Here is a 25,741-nt window from a genome sequence, read left to right as displayed (position 1 = left end):
AAAAAGAACTGAGGATACATCCACATCAATGGTCCTTAAAGGGGAGCAGCGCGGTTTCTTAAATCCACTCCTGGTGAACTATCTCATTACCCACAACTCAATCCCTTGGGCTCAATATGAGTGGGACAAAGAGGCTGTATCAGAATGGCTGTTTCATAGCCAGAGGAGTGACGTTTGGTCAGTCACTGTGCTTTGCTTTCAGAAATGAACTTACAGTACACAAGGTATGCCAAACGGGCATCACAAAATGGGGGCTGGGGCAGAGAGAATCGATCCCTCAAAAGAGTTCAAGACCACTTTCCGGTACCTAAGTCACCACCTACTACCCATTCCAGCACGTGAGCTGCAGTTCCAGCTCGGGAATACGTTGCTCCTGGTGAAGGTGGGTCAAGCTTCCCCAGGGAGAAAACGCAAATCACAGAAACAAGTGACCAGCCTTTATCTGCACACACTAAGTTGCTTTTATTCATCCAGCACGGCATGCTACAGATACTGTACAGCATGAACATTTATTCATTACAAAAATGGCTTCCAAACCATTAAAAATGAAATTGGAATAAGAGCATAAAACGGAACAGTAACATCACAACTGTTAGGAAACATTCAAAGTATTCACAAAAAAAAATGTTATAGTTAGCATCTTAATAAACCAGAGAAAAATCGGAGACAGTTTTACAATCGCTTCATGTCAACTACAATGGCACTGAATGAACAGGTTTCAGCTTTATACAGCATTTTGCAACATCAACATGCCTAGGTTTTTTTTATTTTTAAAGTCTGCTACCTACTTGTATGTCGTACGTGTACATAGAAGCGGCAGCTGGTTTTTCCTTTAAGAGTAATCTAATATACAGAATTTTGGCCCTTAAGGGTTTATACCTCTTCATTTAAAATGCTTTTCTGGACAATCTGCTACCAAACACATCTTGTTATAGGTGACGTTAAAACTACATACAAATCTACCTATGTAACATCACAGCAAAACATGATGAACAAAAATTACAGCATCAGAAAGAGGGAGAAAGCTGAAGTCACTGAGAATTTTGGCACATTAAGTTTTGCACAGTCAGTCCATGCCCTCATGGGGCAGGGCATTGGGCTGTGAGTTCAAGGGGAGTCCGGGTGGTTCCCGCTGTTGCTCATACAGCGTCGCTAAGAGTCCCTCACTAATTTTCAAGTCTTGTTTCACATAATGGCTTTTAAAGCAACTTTTGTTAATGCTACTGATCCTTTAATGCAACTATTCATGTCCATTTGGCGGCGTCTGGGTTTCATACAGAAAAAAAGTCAAAAAGGGAAACAAAAATATATATACATATTTTATATATAAACTTAAAAACCTTGTACAAATGAGTTGTTATACATAAGATGCTGATGCTAAGGGGGGAAAAAAACTTTATACAGTTTCAAGAAAAAGGAAAACATATTTTAAAAGGGACGACATACAGGGCCGACAAGCAATCTCTAAAGCAATAAATACTACTGGTCCGACAGCGTTGTGATTCCATTCATTGCTGAGTCGCATCCCCTCCCCCCAAAAGAACACCACCATGGAACAAGGTATATTAACACATTTTAACCCTTTGTTTCTGTACATTTAAACAATAACAAGTAACATCACAATAAAAGTTGTTTCACACGGGAAAAAGGGAACGGCACTGCATTCGCCGTGCCCTTGTGGTTCAAAAACCAGATGTAAAATGATTGGTTCGCAAGCTCGTATTTAATACAAATAATACAGAACCAACTCCTTCGGGAGGGCTGCTTCAAAATTGCTTCATTTTTTTTTTCCTTTTTGTTTTTTAATCAGTCTTTTAAAACTAAGCTATCCGAACTACATAACAGTTATGTATATATATATATTTTTTAAACGCTACAAAGACTTTAAACAGCTGTTGATAAAAATTTTGGTAGAATCATGAGGTTCTTCTCTCATCTACATATTTAAAAGGAGAAATTGAAATAAGAATGGGTCAAATATTGACCAATGAACTTGATAAACATTAACTAATGTAGCCACATGGCACAAAATTAAAGAGTACAAAACAAAACCTTCCAAAAGAGGGGGGAAATCAAGAAAAGCAAAGTGAAGCACTACACAACACAACCAGGGCTAATGCAGCTAAAGCTATTCTAACGACTTGGTTACCAGGGACAGAGGCTGGGGCTGGGTCCCGGCCAGCGCGTTGTGGGAATGTAAGGAAGATGTCGACGGCTGTGCAATAGATGAGGAGGGCATGATGGGCGGCTGCAAAGTGGCAGGAGGCAGGTCCAGGGCCCCGTTGGGACAGAGGGCAGGGGCCTTGCCGTGGGCGGCCTCGGCAAGCAGGAGGGTGGGTGGCGGCGGCATCATGGACAGGTGGGCCAGGGGGTCGGGCTTCAGGGACAGCGAGAGAGGCTGGGTCTGCTCAGTCTGTGACTTGGCGTCTTGGGCAGGGGAGCCTAGAAGGTTGGGGGAGGGGGGAGGCGAGTCTAGTAAGCTTCCATCTGAAGAGGGTGGACTGAGGCAGCTGCCTTCACCTTGTATGTAGCGAACGCACTTTTTTTTTCTCCTAGAAACAGGGGAGAGAGTTTCTGTGAATAACGGGCAGAGGTGCATCGGGAGAGTTATCTGACGCTCACTCAGAGTCACGCTAAAGTCACCTGACGGGTGCCCCAACGGGACGGCACGCCCAGCGGCTGGAGCGCTACTCAAGTTACTCGGGGTGCCGTGCTCACTTAACTACCACCCACTCCTACGTGTGCTCTGGTGAACCAAATAGTTAACTGTGCAGAACTCCCTACCTACCTGCTTCCTCTGCCCCACTGAATGCCCATGACCCACCCCTGCCCAAATATAAGTGAGCTGACTCACGGAGGCCACCTGTAGGTGGTGGCCTCGATTTGCCAGATAGTGAGATACGCTGCTAAACTTGTTCTTTCTCTTCGGGTTACATATTCCCTCACTTTCCCCTCACCCACACCCCCCGTCCCAGCTCCCCACCTCCACCCCCCCCCATGGTGTGTGTGCACATGTGTACAAAGAGAAAGACAGAGCTCCTTCCTGGGTGCCTCATATGAACATGAAACTCTTAAAATGCTGACTATTGAGCCCACAGAGCTGAAGGCAGTGCTTAGCAAGAGGCTTAAAAGTTTCCGACACACCACCACCAACCACCACCAACCACCACCACCACCAACCACCACCACCACCACCACCGGGCCGCTGGCACCCAGAGAGCTGTCGGGCTTGTCTGTTAAGAACCACACCAAATCAAGAGAGGTCAGAATCAGGTGAGAGGAGGGGGAAAACAAAAATAAACAAAATAAACTAAAAAACGAAACAAAAACGAAAAACGAAAAAAAACCAAAACAAAACCAAAAACAAAAAACCACCGAAAACAGGTAGAAGAGGATAAACAAAGGTGGAGGAGGGGGAAGAATAAGAAAAACAGGAAATGGTCCAAAGGAACGAGAATAACTGGTTGTATGGCCTGCAGGTTGTGGATTAAATTATGATTCAGAGTTGATTTTTTTTTTTTTAAGATTTGGGGTCTTCCCCTCCCCCACCCCGGAGTGAAAAGGCTGGAAAGGAGAGATGGTGAGGACGGCAGGGAGGGGCGCCAAGGCCGGTCACTGGAGGGCGCAGCATGTCACAAGGAAGTGGCGACAAAGAAGAAGTGCCAAGGGACTGTGGCATGGACCCTCTTGGGTTTAGGTTACCCTAATTAGTGCTTAAACCACTGAGACTAATTTTTTTTTGGCCCTGTATTAAACCAGTATCTCCTCTCTCTAGTTCCTGTTTATATAAGAAGGAGGGATGAGAATTTCACAGCCTCTCTTGCTTATTATCAAAGGTTGGGGAAATCAATTCTTTCGAAGCATGTGACCTCGAAGCTTCTCTTACTATTAATCCCAGTCGGATGGGATAATATTTGGTAGAAAAGGTGATCCCGGGATGAACCCCGCTCATGCTATAAAAGGTAAGGCGGATCCAGGGAATGTGCTGATCTAGGAGAACACAGTGGGAACCGTGGCTGGTAACACTCGACCTACAAACAAGTGTGTGAGTGCTGGCCAGTTTGCCATGGTTGGAAAGCTACTAAGATGCTGGCCGGTCGAAGGCAACCACTGTCAACGACACTGGCCACTGAAAGGAAGGGGGGGAATGAGTTCCTCCTTGGGTCTGTGCCCCAGAACTGTCCAATCATGCCCCTGAGAGCGGACTCAGAAAGACGGCAAGGAGGAGGAGGAGGAGAGGGGAGAATGGGAGGGGCATGCTTGGTCTACCCTGCCTCCCAGAGGCTGAGACCTATGGGCAGGTGGCCTTGGGGGTCTATCCAGCCCTTCCCTGGGTCTGAAGGAACTCTAAAGGAGTGAGGGTAGCCCCCCCGACCCACTTTCAAATCGACATAGTTCCTTTCTCTTCTCTGGGATAGACTGAAATCAACTATGGGTTCTGCTCCCATCCCAGCAGCCCAAGATAAATAATGAACAGTTTTAAACCACCTTAGCCTGCAGATCAAAACATGCTCAAAAAACTAAGGTAAGATGTCCATGCATTTTAAAAATGGGAGAAGGGAGGGTATGGAGGTGGGAGTGGAGCAGAAGCAACGTGGAGAAAGCAACAGGGAGAAATGAGAGGAGGAAGGGAGAGAGAGGGAGGGAGGGAAAGAACAGGAAACGAGGAAGGACATCAAGCAGCATTCCATGCTGTATTAGGGCGGAGTGAAGAGACGGGGAAAGCAACTTGGTGGGCTCAAAACAGAATCTTGTTAAAAATGTCCTCGAATAAAATTAGAAACCCTGTGTAGGGAATGAGAGCCCTGATTGGCTGGGCGCATTTCGGGCGCTCCCCCTCCCCGCCCTCCCTCCCTGTGACATGGGACGTTTCCATGTGTGTTGTGGGGATGAGCAGGGGCATTCTGAACATGGGACATGAAGACTATGGATGACAGAGTGACGCTCCTCCTAAGAGGCGGCTGAGCAGAAGGCAGTTGGAACACACACACACATTTCTGATGAGCCAGAAAATGCCTCGTTTTACAACTTTTCTTTAAAAAACAAACATACTTTGTCCCATTGATTTAGCATCAAGCCAGATCCTGGCAAAGTAAAGAGTGTTTTGAGGGGGAAAAGGGACAACAGCCACCCTCTCGCCCTCCCCCACCTAGGCTCCATCTCTAACCAAGGGGAGGCCTCTTAAAAATTCATTATTAGCTTCTTACGAGTTTGGTTTATTCTAAAAAGAAAAAAAAAAAGAGTTCTTCCTGATCCTGTTTTGGAGTTTCAGCCTTAAAAGAACAGAAGTGTATCAACTAACAGCTTTTAGGTTACAAAGAATACCCCTCAGTAGAATAAAAATGGCCCCCAGGACCGTTCCAACGGGGCTGAGGCGGGAAAGGACACCCAGGAGGGACACGGGGCCTCTCAGCATTTACAGCAACGCTGCCCCTTAGGGAGCCGTGCATGTGAAGCAGCTGCAAGGTTTTCAACTGGTTTTGTTTGGGGTAAAAACGTCATGAAAATTCTGGTCTCTAAGGAAGACCCTACACCATGGCTTTAAGGGAGCAAGGTGCGGGTGGTGTCTGGGAAGACAACTAACTGTTCAGTGGATGTTGGTACTTGCACACCCCCCCCCCCATAAAAAGCCAAGTCTAACTCACAGTAACTGCTTCCAAATCAAAAAAGGGGTTCAAAAACCACCACTCACTTCCCATGAATAAAACACACAAACCCGGCATCAAACCATACTGCCGAGGTGTGCACAAGGCCATCCATCTCCGCAGATTGTGAGCAACCCTCCCTCAGAGTGGACCTGTGGTTAGCTCACCCCTGGCCACGGCAGGGTGTCCCAGCTAGTTACCCTCCTACTCGGCACAAATAAAACTCAGACACAAATTCACTGCCTGGATAGACACGGTAAGCAGAGCTCTGTCTTCTGGGCTTACCCAAATTAAATACCTAACTCCTTTCATCAACTTCATCATAAAACCCTTTTCTGTCACACAGAGAAGACCCTGGGACTGTGTGGAAAGGACATTTGTCATCTCCGTGAACACTGCCATCTTGCAGAATGACTGAGAATCCCTCTCCTACTGGGTGTTCACTCAAGGCCCCCCACCCTGAACTCAATGCTCAGAGGGTCACCTAGGGGAGTTCCCTCTCAATCAAGACTCTCTCAGAACCCCACTCCCTTAAAGGTGTGGTCAACACCAGACACTCCAGCAATCTCTCTCATAAGGCATGGGGCGAGGGGAGACACGGGAGAGTCGTGGGCATGCACGTGATGGGATGGACATCTGGTCTAACGTCTAAACATGGAACACATGGCAAAGGCATGGAGGAGAGGGACACGTGACAAAGGAAGCACTACAAACAGAAAAGCATGTTTGGGTGTTGAGATACCTACCATCATAATATTCCAAATTCAAAGACTGCTTGTATCAGAACAAAGAAACAACAAATTTAACCAAGGTGGTCATTAAAAGAAGGAAATGAGACAGGAACTAGTTGGCATCCCTCCACCAAGAAGGAAGTAAGTACCTACACCTTCCCTGAAATTACAGGTTGGATGGAAGCCTGCAGGTGGAACATAGGTGTTTAATCTGGACGCTTCAGAGTCCTTTGGAACCAATGCTCTCTCTAAATAGACATGCGTGTGTTCTTCACCCTGAGGGCCCGCGGCACTGCAGGGGCCTGTGCTGCAGCCCTTCGGCAGGTGCATGCTGCCTCTGTCCAGCACTGTAAGACAATGTCAGCTAACCTAGCTTCTCCATGCAGACACGTGGGTTTTCGACATAAAACAAAATAACAAAACCAAACCAAAAAAAGCCTGCCCCAGAGCGCTTCTCCAAGTGTCTTGACTCCGAGTGCATGGGAATGCTATTTAATGCTGCCAATTTTTGCTCATTCTATGCTCAGCACACGGGCCACGGGTGTATTCGTAGGGCTGGGCCAGTTCCAGGACGCTGGCTTTCAAAGCAAAAGGTGATTGTCCTGGTCTGTCAGGGTCATGTCTGGGCCCTACCACCAGCATTATGTTATTTGTAAGAGGAGGGGGGTGGGGAAGAGAGGAAGAGAAAGTGGGAAGAGGACACGGCATAAATTTAGCAAGGGAATTTTGAAGAATGAGGATCATTAGTCATTGATGCCAGTGCGGGAGGAGGTGGGAAAAGGGTCAAAATATATTGATACACTAAGGTACAGAAGGACAGAGTGCTGTGATTTTCCCAAAGGCCTCGCAGTGGTCATATACCTGCACGGTTTGCACCATAAAGTCTGTCGGTCAAGCCCGAACAGTGCCCGACACTTCTTTGGAGTATTTGCATCTGTTAGCATAAGGTAAACACAAAAAAACACAACACAATGGTGGGTCGTGCTCAGTTGGATGTGAAATCTCAGCTACAGCTGACTTGTCTTCTACATCACCTTGGTTCTATTTGATTGTCTTCCCTCACCAAGGGCATGAAAGGAAAGGACTTCTATGAGTCAAAAGAAAAAAAATAAAATAAAATGATAAAAGACACACAAAAAAACAACCAGAAACCAAAAAACAACAAGGAAAAATAAATCAAAATAGAGAGAGAAGAGGAGGGGAGAAGGTGACGCTGTTTGCTTCTACCTAGGCAGGATTACGGTGGAGGTCACTGAGCCCCATCCTGGGCCGGCGTGAGGAAGGGGGCTGGCGGGCAACGTTCCCTGGGAGGGGTGTGCTGGGGTTTGCTGTCGCTGACCCGAGGAGGCACAAGTGATGCTGTTTTACAGTGGCATTTTGGCTAGCAGCAGCGGGGGAACAAGCACATCCCTCACAGAGCAGTGTCCCGCACCCTCGTGTCTCCTAAGATCCACACACAGAGCTACAAAGCGACAGGCCAGAGAGGGGAAAGGACCGAATAGACCAGCTGCAAACCAGCACAGCGAATCTGGGAAATCTATACACACCTGCAAGGGCCGCACCAGTTATTCTGTTGATCAAGGCCAAAGCGCGCTCGGCATTTCTTAGGAGCGCTCAGGTCTGAATGAGTTCAAGAGAGAAGCGAGCAGAGGAGGAAGACATGGGAGAGAGAGAGAGAGAGAGAGAGAGAGAGAGAGAGAGAGAGAGAGAAGGAGGAGGGGGGAGAGAAAGATACAAATAAGAAAAAAATAAAAATAAAAAAGGGAATAAATCAATGACCTGGTTACTAATTACAAAATATTGACTTTCGATTTTTAACTTTCTTTAATGAAAAAAAAAAAAAAGAAGTAAAAAAAGTCACATTCTTATTCAACTTGTGAAATTAGCTGTTGCAAATAAAGCTGCAGTATCCCTTCATTAAGGACTGTCTCGCATATTCGGTTTGAGATGATGAAGTGAAGTTAGGAAGAGCTAGCTTTTAAATACCATTTTTCCACTTTGGGTTCTGCTTTCTTTTTTTTTTTTTTTGGCTCTCAATTTGTTTTTCTTAAAGAAAACAAAGCAAAGGAGGGAATTAAGTTTGTAACATGCTTTTTTCTTCTCAGAGTACAACAGTTTAAAAAAAAAGAAGAAAAACACTACAAATAAACACAGAACAAAATGAAACAAAACAGAAAGAAATAAAGAAAGAAAAAGGTTGTGGTACTGGGATATTGCAGCTTTTGGAAAGTTCATCTTTTCTTTGTTCATCTACTTTCATTAATATTAAGAGAGGGACAGAGAGGGGTGAGTAAACAGTGCGAGTGGGCTGTGAAGAGTGAGTTAGGAGCTCACAGCGGCATTTAAGCAGGTACAGTTAGTCAAATGCTAGCGGGTTTGCAAATTATGAGCAGCAAAAGCAAAAGGAAGAAAAAAACTAAAATAAAAAAGCAAAGGAAAAAAATAATCATACTGCGATGCATGCTTGCATGAGAAAACTTAGTGGGAGTGATGAAAAAAAATGCCATTAGATTAAGGAGGTTTATTACTGAATTCCTTCCATTTTTTTTTTTTTTTTTTGGTTTAACCAGTCTCTTTTAAAGAAATACTGCATATTCAATTTGCACAGTTAGTTCAAGCCTAAATCACTGTCACCACTGCTTAAACAACTGTTATGGGAAAATAAATAAATAAACAGAGCAAAAGTGAAATTAAATAAATAAATAAAACCACAAAAGCAACCAAAAAAAAAATTTCTACCGAAACATACAAAACCGAGTAGATGGTCATTTTAAAGAATGTTCAAATGTCATACGTGTTTAATGTTAATCAAACTATAATGGCAAGAAAAATGAAAAAACAGTTTAGCAACTATTTTAACGACTCAAAATGACATTAGCACCTGTAATCGGAGGAAGTGAAAGGCAAGGATTTAGGAAACATTCGCTGTGTTCTGAAAAAAAAGAACAAATTATACAAAGCCTTCAAAATGTTTTTGTTTGTAATAGCCTGGCCTTCTCCAAGGGACCTCTGAGATTGCCTATGCAGTATTTCTAATTTCTTCTAGAAAACGACAAACCTCCTTAATTTAAGTCGGGTGCAATTTACCACTGTAAAGGCATGCATCGGAACATTCAGGAACAGCCCAGTTAATATTGAACACGCACACCCCTGCTACTCCCCTGCCCCTCCTCACCCCACTCAGACACACACAGAATAAGCAGACTGTAGAAACCCCTCCTGGACATGCCTACCCTCTCCAGTTACAGGCTCTACAGTTATTTAAAAACACATTCCACTAGAATTACAATGTGCTTTTCATGCAACAATGAATGTTACTAGCTTTAAAAGGGCAGTCATGAAGCAATTAATTAAAATGCATAAACAAAACGGCTGGCTAAGATGGGTTCCCCCACCACGTCTTGGCCTTGAGTCTCTCCTGCCCCCGCCCTGGATAGAAGCCTGACGTAAAAGAGCGGCCCTCGAAGTACTGCTCCTTTCCTGCACCCTACCCTCCTCATTCTAACTTACCATTGGTCTCCCCAGGCTGCTTGTCCCTTTTCCTCTTCTTCTTCTTCCCCTAGATGAACAGATAGGACACAGGGAATTATTGCAAGAAACGGATGGGAGGAGGGCGTTGGGGCTCACCTGGAAAGGAGGCGGGAGGAGGGGAGCATCCTGCTCTCTCCACCCACACCGGTTCCTGGAGTGTTCTCCAATCGCCAGCCCCCTTCGCCCAAATGCTCAGATGAACTGTGCTCTGGCTAGAAGGACGTGGGCCCAGCAGGAGAAGAGAAGGAATCCACGAGGGTATATATAGGAAAAGACCTCTTTGCTGCACGCTATGTTCATCCTCAAGACTGACCCAAAGCATCTGATTCCTTAAAACGGATGAGGAAGATTCAGGGGGTGTGGGCAGACAGGGCTGGGAGTGGCCTGAGAGCCTGTGGCCATAAGACAAATGACCGTTGAGGTGACCGGGGGCACTTAGAGCCTCTTGGCCTCACTCGGATCTCTTACTGAGGCTGAAGGTCTTCACGCTGAACCAAAAATTAAAAGCTTGAGTGATGGCTTTTTTCTTAGAGCTGTAGCATGGGCCTTGGGTTTAAAAAAACAGAAGGGGCAATTTAAAAAAAGGCAAAATAGAACAAGAAACCACCTAAGCTCCCTTTGAAACTGCTGAATGGACCTCCATAAAAGGGGGGGCACTGTCTCCATTCCCCTCTCACATCATGATTATAATGCCCCTAATAATAACAACAGCTAACGTTTACTGAGCACATACTATGTGCTAGCTGTGACTCTAAGCATGCCATGCATATCGACTCATTCATCCTCACACAATCCTAGACAATGGGCATTATCGTCATTCCAATTTTACACCTAAGGAAACTGAGGTGCAGAGAGGCTCTGAAACCTTCCTGAGATCACAAAACCGGTGAATGGTGGGGGCCAGGACAGGCCCCTGGGTGGCCTTGGCTCCACAGCCCTTACCCACTACGCTATGCCGCCTGCATATGTAACGCATTACCCTCTGCGGGAGGTTTCACATTGATTATGTGAGATGCACTGACTGTCATCTTCTCCAACCTGGTCCTCCTTGAAATCCGACAGTGTGCTATGGCTGTGGATGTGGAACGGAAATGGGAGGGGCTCTGCAGGGGTGACTGCCTCAGTCCAGACCTGAAACTGCTTCTTCCTCACCTCACCTCACCGCGGTAATGCCGGGCCTCCCCGTGGGCTAGCTGCCTGGGGCACAGGAAACGGCCCAGACAGAGGCATGGTTCCACGTCTCCCTCTGTTTCTGAGTCTCTGAATACTACCTCTGCCTCAAGGTTTTCACGGTGCCTGGACATCGACCCCAGAAGAGAAAAGAACTGAGACAGGTAAAAAACCTGAGAGTCCGTAAGGCCCCGTGAGGACAAACTCAGGGTCGAGGGGACACAGAGTTTTAGCCTCACCCAAGAGCAGAGAGCCAGCTGTTTCAGAGAAAGCCTCTCTTTTCTCTCTATCTTGGAGCCTGTACCACTTGGGAATTTGTCTTGGCCTTCAGTCCAGTGTTTCCATTTGAAACATTTTATGTTCCTAGATACACAATGGAAGGAAGGGAGGAAGACAGGGAGAGAGGGAGAGAGGGAGGGAATGAAGCAGGAAGGGAGGAAGGGAGGGAGGGAAGGGAGGGAAGGAAGGAGAAAGGGAGAGAGGGAAGGGAGGGAGGAGTTCATGTACCTTCTCAAGAGCCTTAGCCTGTCCCCCCCGTCTGCACTGCTCCTGTGTAAGAAGCCAAAGGCCACCTGGCCACCTGGGGACAGACCGGCAGTTCCCGTTGCAGTTTACTGAGGAGCCTGCAGTCAAACCTCAGGTGAGCACGGGGGTCCGCATCTGTCTGCCCGAGGGCTTCTCGGTCACCTCTAAGGCCATGTTCACCCATTTCCAACCTCCCAGCACACTCTGCAAGGCAACTGGGAGTGCCCCTGCCCAGGGGAAGCTGTCAGTTTAGGACAAAAAACTGAGATATCGTGACTGAGGAAATGACCATTTAGAGTAAAGGCTTCTAAAAGGCAGGGACTGTGCTTCCAATGGAAAAGGACACGAAGAAGCTTAATAAACACTATTTAGTGAGGAGGGAGACACGTCTCAAGGGAGGAGGACACACCATTATTTCTTTAGGTTTAATTTTTTTTTTTAATTCCTAAAATGTGGTGAGGAGGAAAAAACTGAAGATGAGCAAATGGCCTAGGACTTATCTCCTTTACATCATCTAGGAGAACTAGATGGGAAAGCATGTTCTAATACAATGCCAGGGGTTAGACGTCACTGTGCTCCGGAACGTGCCAAGTCCGACAACCCAAATGGGACCATTTCATGCAATTCTGTTTTGCTAAGGTAGTGATGGAAAGACTCTGTCATCACTTGGCTGGAAAAGTAGGAATGTGGAAGAGGCATGAGGTTAGCTCAGAAAACTTTCCAGAAGAAACCTTTTGGGTTTTATAATGACCAAAGTAATTTATATATAAACTTCTATGTCAATTCAGTTTAAAAAAATATGGACAAGTTAACACTACAGATTCATGAAAGCTTTAAGTCCTGGTTCTTGCTCCACAGACTATTTCCTGGGGGATGGATGGGTGGGTAGGTGGGTGGAAGGAAGGGGGGGGCGTGCAGGGAGGGAATGGGTGCATGCGTGCATTCACCCCCGTGAGAGGCATCTGACAGTACCACCTACAAGAAATAAAGTCCCTCTATCCCCCAATCCAGATCCACCTCCTAACTTCCAAGTCTTACCAGGGGTCCCCACACTACACCAAACCCCTTCCACATGTAAAACTTTCTAATGTCATTTCAAGTGCCTCATGGACCTTCTGAAACCTTGGGCAACACCTTGTCTAACCAAGTAAACAACTGCGGCATTGCTTGGAAGCTCTCACAAAGTGGGTCTTGTACCTTGGTGGCGATTGCACCCCGCACAACTCCAGGGGGCAGCACACACAGGGCATGGGCTGCACAGCGGTACGTGAAGTCCCTCCTATGACCCAAAATGCCTGCTGGGGATACAATATCTAGAGAAGCTGTGTTCCTCTTGGTGGTACCTGTCTCTAGGTACTGCCCAAGGAGTGGTACTTACTCAAGGAGTTGGGTCTGTGGCAGGTAGAAGCTGGAGCTAAACTCCATAGACTTCTGGCCCCAAACCAGGAGAGCAGCTGCCCTGAAGTGAGCCTGTTATATGTATGTGCGGAAGCTGCAGGGCCGGCCTGCCTGCCTGTCAGACTACCTGCCTGCCACAGCGAAGCTCTACCTTGAGGTCAGGGGGGCGAGCGGCAACTTTCTCATGCTCTTCCTTTCAGCTCCAAAAGGAAGGCCTCTCCACCGCACACACTGAGGACAAATGGGAAGGTCCCAAGCAGTTCAGACCCTGGGCATGGTCATCCGTGACTGACGAGGGCTCTGAGAAGAGCCACCGTGCCGTGGAGAAGTACTAGCACTAATTCTGGTCTCAACTCCCAGGAGGAATATAATCTAATGGATCCAGCTAAGGGCAACAGGACCCAGAGGGAGATGAGGGTGGGCTGGGGGGAATGAACCCCTGGGACAGAAGCCCAAAGCTCTCAGCTCTTCTTTCTCCTTCACCCACATTGCAAAGAGCAGACTAACAAAGAGGTGCTTGAAGGTACAAGAATAAAAAGGGAAGAAACCCTTAAGTGCCAGTCATAACAAGCAGAAGCCAGCCTTCCCTTAGGACCCACATATTTCTGCGGATTGCTGTGACTCCCTGGTGACTGGTAAGTTCTGCGACAAGTACATATGTCTGATGTAACTCAGGTGCATACAATACCAGGTGCATAGTAAGCCTGCAATCGGCCATGACAGAACGGCTCTCAACCCACGTGCGGAGAGCTGCTTCAGCACCGGGCGGGGGGTGGCCGCAGGGAGTAGGTGAGGGAGCACTGCCTGGCTCCGTGATACCGACAAGACACAGGATGGGAAGCCTGTTGCTGGCATTAAGACCAGTTTTGTTCCACATACCCGCAAAACTGGATGGTAAAATCACTTCACAAAACCAGATGTGAGGCAGTAAGGTAACAGGCAAAATAAGAGACATCTCCTCCATCTGAGAGGACAGCGAGCCAGAATGTGAGTTAATGAGCAAAATGGAGAATACGAAAGAATGGTAAGAGGTTGACGGAGGCCTTCAAAGAGAAGAGCGATTAGGGGAGAGGAATCACTGAGCGTCACAGCCACTGCATGAGTGAAAAACAACCCTACAGTTTCCTAAAACCCAGGAGAGAAAATGTGACAAATCCTGCGGTCAACAGAGTCCTGGAACACACACAGCACACCAGACACAGCCCTTTCTCCCCCGTTGCTGGGTCCCTGGCCAAAGAATGACTTCTACTGGCCACTTTCAGGGATATTCCCACCATGCCCCTCAGGATGAACTAGGCCCCCAACTTCTATAGCACCACCCATAAGGCAAGTTTTTCCCTCCTAAGGATGAAGGCCCTGCATCAAGATCTGTGAGGAATTAAACTCTCTCCCTCCACCCCGCCCACTTCCCTGTGAGGCCGCCCCCGGGGCCGCTGCTGAGAGGCACGTGAGCCCCACTGGAAGAATCCGAGAGCCCTGTCTCTTCAAAGACACGGGCAGGACGTGGAAAGCCCCAGACTGACCTCGCGGGTCCTGAACTGGGACTCTGGAACCGCAGCCCCCTCCCTCCCCGCTGACAGTGCCAAGGGAGCCAGATCGGAGACCAAGACAAGCCCCTGCAGGCCTGGTGCTCGGACGAGATACCCAAGGTCCCAGCAGTGGGCAGACTGAATGGCTCTGAGGCCTGATTTAAGGTGGCAGCAGTAGCAGTTTGCTTGTCCATCTGGACATCCCGCACTTGTCTACAGACTCTGGTCCTGAGAAAAACGATCCACCTACGTAGTTATCCCGTGCAGACCAGCCGGGGTACAGCTGCATGTGAAGCTGCCGCTCCTTCCGGGCCAGCTCGTAGTATTTTGCTTGCTCTTCTCTAGACAGCGCGTGCCACTGGTGGGGACACAGGGGGAGAGACAGACATACGACAACATTACTGACCACACTGCAGCCAAGGGGTGAAGGGCGCTTCTTTTTCAGCAGGCCCATCAGAAACCGCATAACCTGCAGGTGCCGAAGGTCTGCAGGGTCCCGGTGCTCACAGGAGCACCCAGACAAAAAACGCAGGTGGTCGCCCGCGTCATTCCATCAGATCTGCCCTCTCTCTGGGGGTGGGAGGAGATCACGGCTGTGGCCGTTTTCTGAACGTCACTTGAACGTGGAGTGACTTGTCCTGACTCCAGGAAGGCCACTGAAGGAGTCAGAGTGTGACCGAAAAAAAAGGACTCTCTGGACAAATGGGGACGGGGAGATTTGCCGCCCCACGTACTGCATCCTCGTCCGACCTCCCCCCTTCTCCCAGTGAGGGAGCCACCTACCCTTCGCCCCAGAATCTGGTTGATGGCCGCGCTCTCTTTCAACGTGCACTCGGCGACGACCTTTGCTCTCATTTCCTTCATATACAACATGAATGCATTAAGAGGTTTCTTTATGTGCGGCTTCTTCTTTTCTTCTTCCTTTTTGGAGTCCTGATGTTTTCTGCATGTAGACAAAACAGACAGAACCCAATAAGCAATCGCAAGGTCCAACTTCCTTTACAGCACAGAGCCCATCTTGCTGGTTCCTCAACACCCAAACCCAGAAGTTTTAAATGAAAAGCATGCTTCCACTTTTGGTCTTCTCCACCCTGGAAAATAAAACAAACAAACAAAAAAAGCCAGGGTGGGGGCTAGGGGAACAGTGAGATTTTTGTAATCACTTGCTCGAGTTTCACAAATGTACAATTTTCCCAGGCTGGAGGGGGAAGCGCCCGCAGCCGGCGCCCCGTGTGGGGAGGACAGAGCTCCTAACGTGCACTGACAGGGCTAGGGACAGGGTCACGGTCGCAAATCCCAGCCCAGCCACGCACACACAGAGACAGTTCTCTACCATCCCACCCTGTGCACGTTCTCCCTTTCTGGAAGAGTCCAGAGCCCAAACGAGCTGGGTGTTTGCCGGAATCCCAGCAGCCTGCCAGCCTTGGGCGGAGCCACCACGCAGGAGCCACCAGGCCAGCCACGCAGGCCGAACGCAGCGGTGGAGAGAAAGGAATCAAAAGAGCCACACTTACGAGCTGTGGAGTGAGCCGACGTCACTCTGGGAGGATTCTTGTTTGACTGTTGGCGTGACTATGGCCGGGTGGGGGATGCCGGTCGTATGGAGAGTGTGGTGTGGTGGGACCATATGGGGAGGGAACCTGGAAGACAGAAAGCTGTGTAAATCGTCAGAATCAAAATGAATGAATGGGGAGGGGTGTGTACACACAATTAAAAAAAAAACAGCACGTAACACTCACATGAAAGCAACCCAAGGCATATGAAACCTGTCAGCATTAATTAGTGATAAATTAAACATAACGATCCTCATAATGTCAATTAAAGCCAATCTTCCCCTTCATTATTGTTACTGACATGAGACACCATGATTTTTAACGTCTTTAGCAAAAGACACATTTAAGTGATGTCCTTGGGCGGAAAAGCGGGCTTGGATGACCTGCTGGAATCACACGGCCACGTGTTTTTCGAGGTATTATTTGTGGCATCTAAGAAGACAATTTCCTAAGTCCTAATCAGCACCAGAATGAAAGGTGAAACCTTTTGTTATGTATTGACAGCTAAATAAAATATTAATGCTGCTGAAGTATACACACAATTTTGCCAATGCTGCACAGGCCTCATTAGGCCTCATTCTGCTGATGGGAGAGCAATACGATTTTTCTTTTTCTTTTGCTGCTATGCCCCATTGTTTTAACAGGAGTGGGACTGAATTAGGCAGAAAGAAGGGGAAAATCCAAATGTTTCCCACTTGGTTCTCAGCATAAGTCAGGGACGTTTTACGTAAGTTCGTATCTTCCTACAGGAAGCTGCAACAGCAAGCTCCATTTAACATGCACACGGAGTGCGGGCCCTGATTTGTATGCTCTCTTTTGCTCTAAAATTCTGGGATTCTTAAATTATTTTTACTTAATGCAGTACCTGTGCATTAACCTTCTAAATGACTATTGAAAGTGTAAACAAAGACAATAAAGCTTGTGCTGTCTCTTCTAATACTGTTTATTTTTAGGAAAGTCCTTTGAAATACTAGTTACGCCCTGAACTGGCAAGTCCCAACGAGGTGAAATAGGCAGGACATAAAGAGCTAATTTCAAAATACTCTTGGCCCATCTGCAAACGGACCACTGAGTCCGGCAAACAGGTTTCACATTTTCTGACAGGCTTGTACTGGGCCAGCAGAACCACCCCTTCGAAAGGAAAACATAGTCAGTCCTCAAACTCATGGATGGTTCCTGAGACTTTAAGCAAAGCAACACACAACAAAACCAGCTTTACCCTAGGCGAACTGATATACGCAAGAGAGAAGTTCCTATGGCTCCTCAGCAGTGTTGTAACACAATGGCATTTGAAGAAAAGACGTTATTCGAGGACCGGCAAAGTAGGGGAAGGGGCACCAAGTGCAGGATCCTGCGAGAAAACCAAAAGGGCGGCCTCCAGCTCCAACCTTGTCGAGGGCTTGCAACTGAACAGAGCGGGTGCCGTCCGGGTAGAGGAAAACCCAGGCTTTCTCAACAAATCCAAACCGAAAGAGTCCTATCCACTGTCCAGGGAACACACCCACTCTTTAGGAAGCCAGTTCTGGTGGGAGGTGCTAATGAGGGTTATCATGACAGCTATTTCAAAAGGCTCCTGTATTTATTTACCAGGTTCTTTCCGCAGGTGAACTGCAGATGAAAATAATTTCCATTTAACTAAAATAGTGTGACACATGTTAAGCTGAGAAAAGACAAAAAATTAAAGTGCTGGCTGAATCTGTACAGATCAACAGAGAAAATACCAGTAAGCGACATGGGCCCAGAATCACAGAAATTCCATCCCAATATGGCCCTCTCCTGCCCCTGCCTTATTATGTAAGCCAGCATCAAAGTTTGGTATGAATGCCATGGTTTAACAAAAGTCATGCGAGTCCTTTTAGGGTTTAAAAAAGAAAAGAAGAAAAAAAACACCCTACAAGAAAAACAGATAGAAAGAGAGAGAAAATATAAATAAATATAAGAATAAGAGAGTCCTGGCTGGTGTGGCTCAGTGGATTGAGCGCAGGCTTGCAAACCACACGATCGCGGTTTGATTCCCAGTCAGGGCACATGCCTGGGTTGCAGGCCAGTTCCCAGCAGGGGACGCACAAGAGGCAACCATACATTGATATTTCTCTCCCTCTTTCCTTCCCTTTCCTTCTAAAGATGAATAAATAAAATCTTTAAAAAAAAAAAGAATAAGAGAGAGAAAAAAAGCAAACAACCTCCACCCCCTTCCCCTGGAAAAAATGGAAAGCTAACTAACCCCTGGGAAGCACTGGGGCTCCCGGTGTATATACCCTGTTCCTTCCCGACGCTCGGAGACCTCTGCAGAAACCTGAGTTGGGAATGTGTGTTCTCGAAAGCCCTGGGATAAAGGGTTGGGGGCAGGGGCAGATTTTACTGTGAATCTTATAGGCTTGACATTCCTCAAATACGTATGTTCCCTTCCTGCTGAATGAGCATATGTGTACAGACTAGATACAGAGAGAGAAGTGGGGGGAGGGGGAGCAAGATAAAAATGTGTGTGTGTGCATGTGCGTGTGTGTGAAATACCGTAAGGAGAAACTACAGTTTGAGTACATTTTGGGGTGGAGGAAAATTTCCAGAGCAGTGTGAAGAACAAACACAACCTACATACACTCATATAATCTGAAAAATGGACAGCAGAGAAAGAGTCTCTGTGTTTTGTGGGGGCGGGGGGGGTGGGTTACAGGCATACCTTCCTTAAGAAATTCCTTTATGCAGACAACTGTTTCATGAAATGCAATAAACACCCTAAAAATTCTAAGCAGCTCATTATATGCCCCCGTCTGTTTTCATGGCTCCAAGCCAGAATCTTAACTTGTTAAGGACAACTAATTTTTGTTTCTGGCTGTCTCAGGGGCTTCTCTCTTACTCACTCTCACTTTATTTCACTGTTGACACGTTTCTGTTAACTGGATGTCATCTGCTGGCCTTGATTTTATGCACAAGCAGTAGGATGCATTTTCCTGTGCAACAATCCAGCTTTGAGTTGCATTAGGTTTGTCATTATTCTCTCATTTTCCCCCTTGCACTTGTAACATTTCATCTCTTCCTGCCTTATTTTTTGTGAGCCACGGTGCACCCACATTATGGTTTATACATGATCTCTCTCCCTTTGAAGTCGGCAGATTTCAGAGCCCGCTCTCGTCAGGAGAAGAGCCTTGCGCCAATTTAGCAGGCTGAGGGCCCGGAGCTCCAACATCTCAATCTAAAGGGGGTCACAGGGTGGCACAAGTGAGTGTCAGCAAGAGCTGTTTAATTGCCAATCTAGGCTTCTCCATGGTGTTTAAAGTATAATGACCCATCACTTAATTCTGAGAAGTCCTGGCCCCGCTGCTGAAGAGAATGAATATCAAAGGGTGCTCTGGAACAGGGCAAGCTGCCTACATTTCCTATAACTGCCATAAGTATAATAGACCTATACTTCTGTCGCTCCATTACCACAATAATGTATTTAATTTGCTGTATACGCTTTTTAACTAGCTACCTTTCATAAGGCCTACCTGGGGAATCGCCGCCTCCCCCTTGCACCCAGAGCCCCTAACCTTTCCTCCCACCCTTCCCTTCCTTTCCTCCACCCCCCTCTGCCCACCAATAAATCATCCACTAACCTCCTAATGATAATTCAATCAATAAGCTTAACCCCAATCCCTATCCTATGATTGCTTTACCACTTTTAACCCCGGGAATGCACCGAATAAACAAACATGAAAAGCAACCAGGTACATTCTATAAATGCTGGATGGAGGGAGGACGAGCTGTGATTATCAGCTGCTCAGAATCAGCTTTTCTCCTGGGAGGCTCGCCATTCGTTCCGATGCTTTGTGAGGTTGTGATGACATTATTTAATGAATACATCCTTCCTGTCCTCGCTGGAGAAGAGAACACACAAGGATTCTCCTGCCTAACCAAGGCCGGTGTGCATTTGGAAACTGGCATCATCTCTCCCCACGTGGGAGACAGGTCTTGATAACTGCCTCATATCCGTGGCATAATTACGAATGTTAGATATGCTACAGTTGGCTTTTCTTAATGAATGTGACTTTTACTCTTTCCCTGACCCAAATCACTGTTCTGTAAGTAGGGAAAAGGGCGTGCTGGCCTGTCTTTCCAGCCCTCCCTCTGGACCCGGGCTCCCATGTTGGCCATGGAGATGGGGGGAGGGGGCCGGGGTCGGCATCCATGCCAGCATCTCTGCCGTGTAATGCATGCTAATTGAATTGTGTGCCATCATCAAAATGGATTAGTTGTTGCAGCCCATCAGGAAAGTCTAAACCTCCACCGATTTAATTAACTTGACTGAAAATCAGATGAAGAGAAAATAAAACTATCATTAGGAGCAATTAGTAACTACTTAAACAGACTGCTGCCGACTGGTTTGCAAATAAACTAGCAGTCACTGAAAAATTAGCCAGAATTAATTAAAGGGAAGAAAAGGGGAGCGTGGGATTGGAAAGATCCAGGTACAAGCATCCGCATGTGTGTGCTTGCTGTGTATGTATTTATATGCTGAAGATATGAATGTTTACACACACGTGGCTTTTTCAACTTTCAGAGATTTAAAGCTGCAGGCCAACATGGTACTCACCAGCCACATGTGGCTACCGAGTGCCTGAAATCTGGTTAGCTCGGCCCTGGGTGGTACGACTCAGTAGATGGAGCACCAGCCTTCGAACCAAAGGGTCGCTGGTTCGATTCCCAGTCAGGTAACATGCCTGGGTTATGGGCCAGGTTCCCAGTGGGGAGCACATGAGAAGCACCATACATTGGTATTTCCCTCTTTCTCCCTCCCTTCCCTTCTGTCTAAAAATAAATGCATAAAAGGAAGAAAGAAATATGGCCAGCTCAAAATGAGATGTATTGTAAGTAGAAAATACGCATCAGATTTCAAAACCTAGCCCAAAAAAGAATACACAATCTCATTCACAATTGCTTTACAGGTATAACATGTCAATGATAATGTCTGACTACACTGGATTGATTAAATATATCACTGAAAAGCATTTCACCTGTTTTTTTTAAACCATTTATGAAATACGGCTACTAGAATACTTAAAATTCAACGTGTGACTCACCTTGTATTCCTATTGGCCAACGCGACTTTAGAGACGGGTGTCCTTTCTTATCTACACTGAAGCACCTGACTTTGAAAAGACCAATATAACCTTTCCTCAAACTCTTCTTTGTATCATGGTGAAAGTATCTCCACCCTTTCCTTCCTTACCCAGCACAGGGCAACAGAGAAACAACACTTTAAAAAGCTCTGCATGTTCTAACTCCTTCTGCCTGGTTTCTTAAACGCTTACAAAAAAATAGTGTTCAATGGACTGGCTCAAAAAGCTGACCTCAAAATTTCACCATCACCTACTTGGGAAGGTCAGAGTAATTTTTCAGTATTTCCTAGGAGGAAAGCCCAACGCAAGATGGGTCTTGTACCAAGGGACCCTGCAGTCACAGCAGCTCTCAGATGGTCTGGTGGCAACCCAGAGAACTTCCTGAGAAGCCACCACGGCCTGGGCTCACGGCCACCTGAACTCAGAACTCACCTGGACATGGAGGCGTTGACAGTCAGAGCTGTGGGGTAGGGGTGGCGGAACCCTCCTGTCGTGATTGGGTACACTGGCTGGCCTTGCCTACAAAGAAGGGGGTACACCAAGTGAGTGAGTGCCACCAAGGGTGGGGGTGGGGAACAGAAACAGGAAAAAGGAGAAGTTCTCTCCGCACAGTAAGCTTTATTCTCATTTGATCAGAACAAAAATCTTGGGGATTGTACAGGAAGGATCAAAGGGAAGAAACACAGAACAATTTGAATGCCATAAATCTGATAGGAATGGCTAATTAAATTTTATAACCTCTGCTTATGTCAATAGAGACCCTCTCCCCAAGCTGAAACTAGGTGTTTTGTTGTAATAATTAAAGGCGAAGTCTCGCTTGCTTTAATGGAGCCATCACACTAATTGAGGGCTACACATCCAAAGGAAAACAATAATGAATGTAAATTTATACCAAAATAAAGTACAGTGAATCAAAGGACTTCAGTTGCGCTTTGGGCCTCTTTCGGTATTTAGATCTCGGTGAGAAAACATTAAATTAACAGAGCTTAATTTGTAGCCTTTTGTCAAATTAACAAGTGTTGACAAGAGTTACCGGGGGGAGAGTCCCCAAGAAGAATTGTGGGTAACCAATGGACAATCACACCTCATTACAATAATTAAAAAATACAGCAACATGCAAAATAGCATCCTCATGAAAGACACACAACTTTTTCTGACAGAGGATTGTCTGAGTTGGCTATTCCTTTTTATCTAGCCTTCAACTATCTTCCCATCAGCTGAAGGGGGCAATGAGAACTTTTCGAGGATTGGCCCCGTCCATGAAGAAGAAATGGCAGACGAGCTCATGTTCATGGCCCATGTCTACCTGCCCAAAGTTAGGAAGAAAACAATAAACAGAAACTATACTTGGGGATGGTATTTGGTATAGCTACAACATGATACAAGCAGTTTTTAAAAAATTAATGCGAAGTAAGGGTAGAATGAGGGTGGAGGGTTGAGGGTGGGAAACCACTCCAAAATTCTATCTTCCTTAAGGCTATGAAAAGCCATCTTCCCAAGACCCAGCCTTGATAGTTTTACCAGGACTTATTCCTGTTAAAATTCAACAAATTGCCTTGTGTTTTTTAAACAGCAGGGACCACATATAAACACGCCAAAATACATACACAAAACACACAATCACAAAACGCACATGGCACACACACACACACACACACACACATACAGTATGCTTTTGCATTACAGGCCTTTCTACTCTGATTTTAAAACACACTTTTAAAGCTGTCCGAGGAAGGCTAATGGTCGTGTTGTAAAAGCAAGGTGGGGTGATGGGAAGACAAGATGGGAAAGCAAATGGTCAAAGGCAGTCTGACAGTCCTGGTACCTCAGGGTGCTGGGGTGACATCAGGCAGGCCCCACAGACTGGAGTGACACCCTAGCTGCCCCCCCCCCCCGTAATCAGGTGCCCCATTTAACACGCAGAATCGCAGAGAGATGCTGGGTAAATAACACGGAGCTTCTCAACAGACAAAACTTTCCACTCCTGGTTTCAACCCGGAGGGCCAGGGTTGTGATGGGGCTGGGGGTTCGGGGGGTATGCGAGTCTAACCCCCCCACTCCCACCCCTGGATTTCAAACTAGGTTGTGTCTGTTCCTGTTCCGCTGCCTTGGACCAATGACAGGACGACAGGACTGCGGCTGGGGCTGCCACCAGCAGCAGAACCAAGGTCGGCTTCACTGGACACACGCGCCTTCTGCGATTCCCAAAGGATCTTACGGGCACCCCTAAGTTCACAGAGACGAACCTATAGCCTTTAGGACCATGGGCCCAGACTGCTGAGCATCCACACCCCTCTTCCTACATAACCCACTGAATGGCTCTCGACTGCCCTCTCCCCCACGGAACATCTCAACAGGTGCCCTCCCCCGCCAACCCTGACTTCTGAAACACACACGTACATGCACAGCAGAAATAATAAGCATGCCCATGTAAGAAACAAAAAGAAAATTAAAAAATGGAACTGCTTACTGTGGTACTAACCATCCTAGCGGATGGGGGATCTGTCCCACGGTGCCGGGTGACAGCGGGTAGTACGGAGATATGTCTGGAGGGTGTGGCGGCCGTGGGATTCCTGGGAGCAGCGGCCGCGTTTCAGGTACAAAAGAGGGAGAGAAGGAGAGAGCAGACTGTCAGGAGATGGGAATAAGAAGAGGGTGCAGGGAGACATCTCATCTGTATTCCTAGCATGAGGTTCTCTCCATGATTATGAGCATGAGAGTTGTTGGTAAAGTCTCCTCTCATCATTCCTCTACCCCGGTTTGAAAAGTTGGTTTATTGTTCTAGATGGATCGACGTACTAGGTAAATGCAGACAGACTCAGAAATGCCATCTTGGGTACTTCTGTCTCATGTGACTAGTGTAATTTTTTAAAAACTTATTTTTAAATCCAAAGGGCATGGCACATATGGGCAAGTAATATATACTTTTTAGATTCTTTCTATCTATCTATCTATCTATCTATCTATCTATCTATCTATCTATCTATCTTAGGAATTCCTAAGGAGGAGAGAAGTATCAATGTATGGTTGCCTCTCGTGGGTCCCCTTGCTGGGAAGTGGCCTGCAACCCAGGCATGTGCCCTGCCTGGGATTCGAACTGTGATCCTTTGGTTCACAGGCCCACACTCAATCCACTGAGCTACACCAGCCAGGGCTGATCAAGTAATATTAATTCCTTTTGTTCTCAAAATTTGTCCCTCCATTCCTTTGAATTCTAATGACTTACCTGCACGAGAGTTGCTCTGGTTTCTGACATACTTTCTGATGTCTTTTAAAAAAGCTCGAGCTTCTAGAATGTTTCCACCCCAGCCACCTCACCCAATGAATGCCATGCCATCTTATCCAAGGAAAAACTTGAACTGACAGACAGGAGGTGCTGGAGACCTGGTATACTAAAGGACAGAGTCACCGGTGTGACCTAACCTGCTGAGTAGGTACCACTGAATCACAGGGAGCTAAGGGCCTCCACAGGCACTGGGGGCTGAACCCCGAGGGTGCATGACACAGCACTCCACATCCCACGGGAGAATATCCCCAGAGCAAGGACGCTGGGAGCGGTTTTGACACTGAGGAGCAGGTCTCCACAGCGGAAGTGGGAAGCCACAGGAATAACATTTCAGAAATCAAACCGTATTGAAGGGAATGAGAACTGAGTTGGTGGATGAAAACTATTTCATTTTTAAAATTCATTCAGGAAGCTTTTAATCTGTAAATTAAGTCTCCCTGGGTGACATTTTCATGCAGACATTGCTTTCTCTCCATTACAAAAAAGCAAACGGATTAGCTGGGCTTGGACCCGACACCAAGCCATTCGCACACTTGAAAGAATGTTCACAGAGGAAAAGTAAACAGGCCACAGACGTTAATCATATGTTTTACGATAACCATTTAAAAGCTATTCCCTGTACTACCATTATTTAAATGAGACGTTGATGCTGCCATTCGCTCCTGCAGCCTGCAGCCTGGAGCCGGAGGGCCTCCTCCAGCAGGGCAAGCCAGGCTGGTCCTCATGCCCCCAACCCCCTGCAACAGGAGCCATCAGAGACTGCTGAACAACAGCTAACGTGCAGCTTCATTCAGGGGCAGCAAAGGCAGCCCCAAGCCTCTGCCCAGCACCCACCAATGTCCTCCAACAAAGTGACACAAATAGCCATTATAAACCCATCCTTCTAAAGAACTAGCTGGGAAGAGAAACCCCAGCCAGCAAGATACACTCTGGCCTAGCTCTCTGCCCAAGACCACCCACTGCGAGCTGTGGCTTTAAATTTTGCTGCGGGTTCTCTCCCTCTCCTTTGGGAAAGAGCAGGGATGGAAAACAAGGCTGAAGGGTAAGATGGAAACCTGCCAAGATCCTATTGGCTGCACTGAATAAATCCTGGGGTTCAGTTTTCCCATCTGTAAAATGGGCTGGAAAACACCCAGGATAGTGCAGGGGAGGAAGACTCCAAATAGATCAGCACAGAATTCAGAGCCCAGCAGTGTGGTTTCTTGAAGCTGCCCAAAAGTCATTATCAAGTGACTGTAGTCCCTTAGCCCCCAAGGAGACCAGGACTTTGGGGA

General features: G+C 46.9%; 1 protein-coding gene across 31 annotated transcripts in view; it reads right to left on the bottom strand.

Moving 5' to 3' along the window:
• Nucleotides 1-437: 437 nt before the first annotated feature.
• Nucleotides 438-25,741, bottom strand: part of TCF7L2 (transcription factor 7 like 2) — a 186,724-nt gene continuing 161,420 nt past the window's right edge. For 4 of the 31 annotated variants that reach the window (XM_037132910.2, XM_053668484.1, XM_053668485.1 and 1 more), the window contains 9 exons: nucleotides 23,652-23,754; nucleotides 21,614-21,700; nucleotides 16,044-16,184; nucleotides 15,313-15,472; nucleotides 14,780-14,887; nucleotides 9,887-9,935; nucleotides 9,258-9,308; nucleotides 7,924-7,996; nucleotides 438-2,552 (listed from right to left, as the gene is read on the bottom strand). In XM_037132910.2, the coding sequence (XP_036988805.2) occupies nucleotides 2,129-2,552; nucleotides 7,924-7,996; nucleotides 9,258-9,308; nucleotides 9,887-9,935; nucleotides 14,780-14,887; nucleotides 15,313-15,472; nucleotides 16,044-16,184; nucleotides 21,614-21,700; nucleotides 23,652-23,754 (1,196 nt within the window). In that variant the 3' untranslated portion in view covers nucleotides 438-2,128. Of the gene's footprint in view, nucleotides 2,553-7,237; nucleotides 7,311-7,923; nucleotides 7,997-9,257; nucleotides 9,309-9,882; nucleotides 9,936-14,779; nucleotides 14,888-15,312; nucleotides 15,473-16,043; nucleotides 16,185-21,613; nucleotides 21,701-23,651; nucleotides 23,755-25,741 lie in introns of all 31 variants that reach the window. The other 27 variants (XM_037132914.2, XM_037132920.2, XM_037132923.2 and 24 more) reach the window with 16 other exon arrangements.

This window comes from Artibeus jamaicensis, unplaced genomic scaffold, assembly GCF_021234435.1.
Source record: "Artibeus jamaicensis isolate MK-2021 breed Jamaican fruit bat unplaced genomic scaffold, CSHL_Jam_final contig_490, whole genome shotgun sequence".
Classification (NCBI taxonomy): Eukaryota; Metazoa; Chordata; class Mammalia; order Chiroptera; family Phyllostomidae; genus Artibeus; species Artibeus jamaicensis.
The sequence above is the reverse complement of the archived record's forward strand: the minus strand, read 5'-3'. Positions and strand labels throughout refer to the sequence as shown.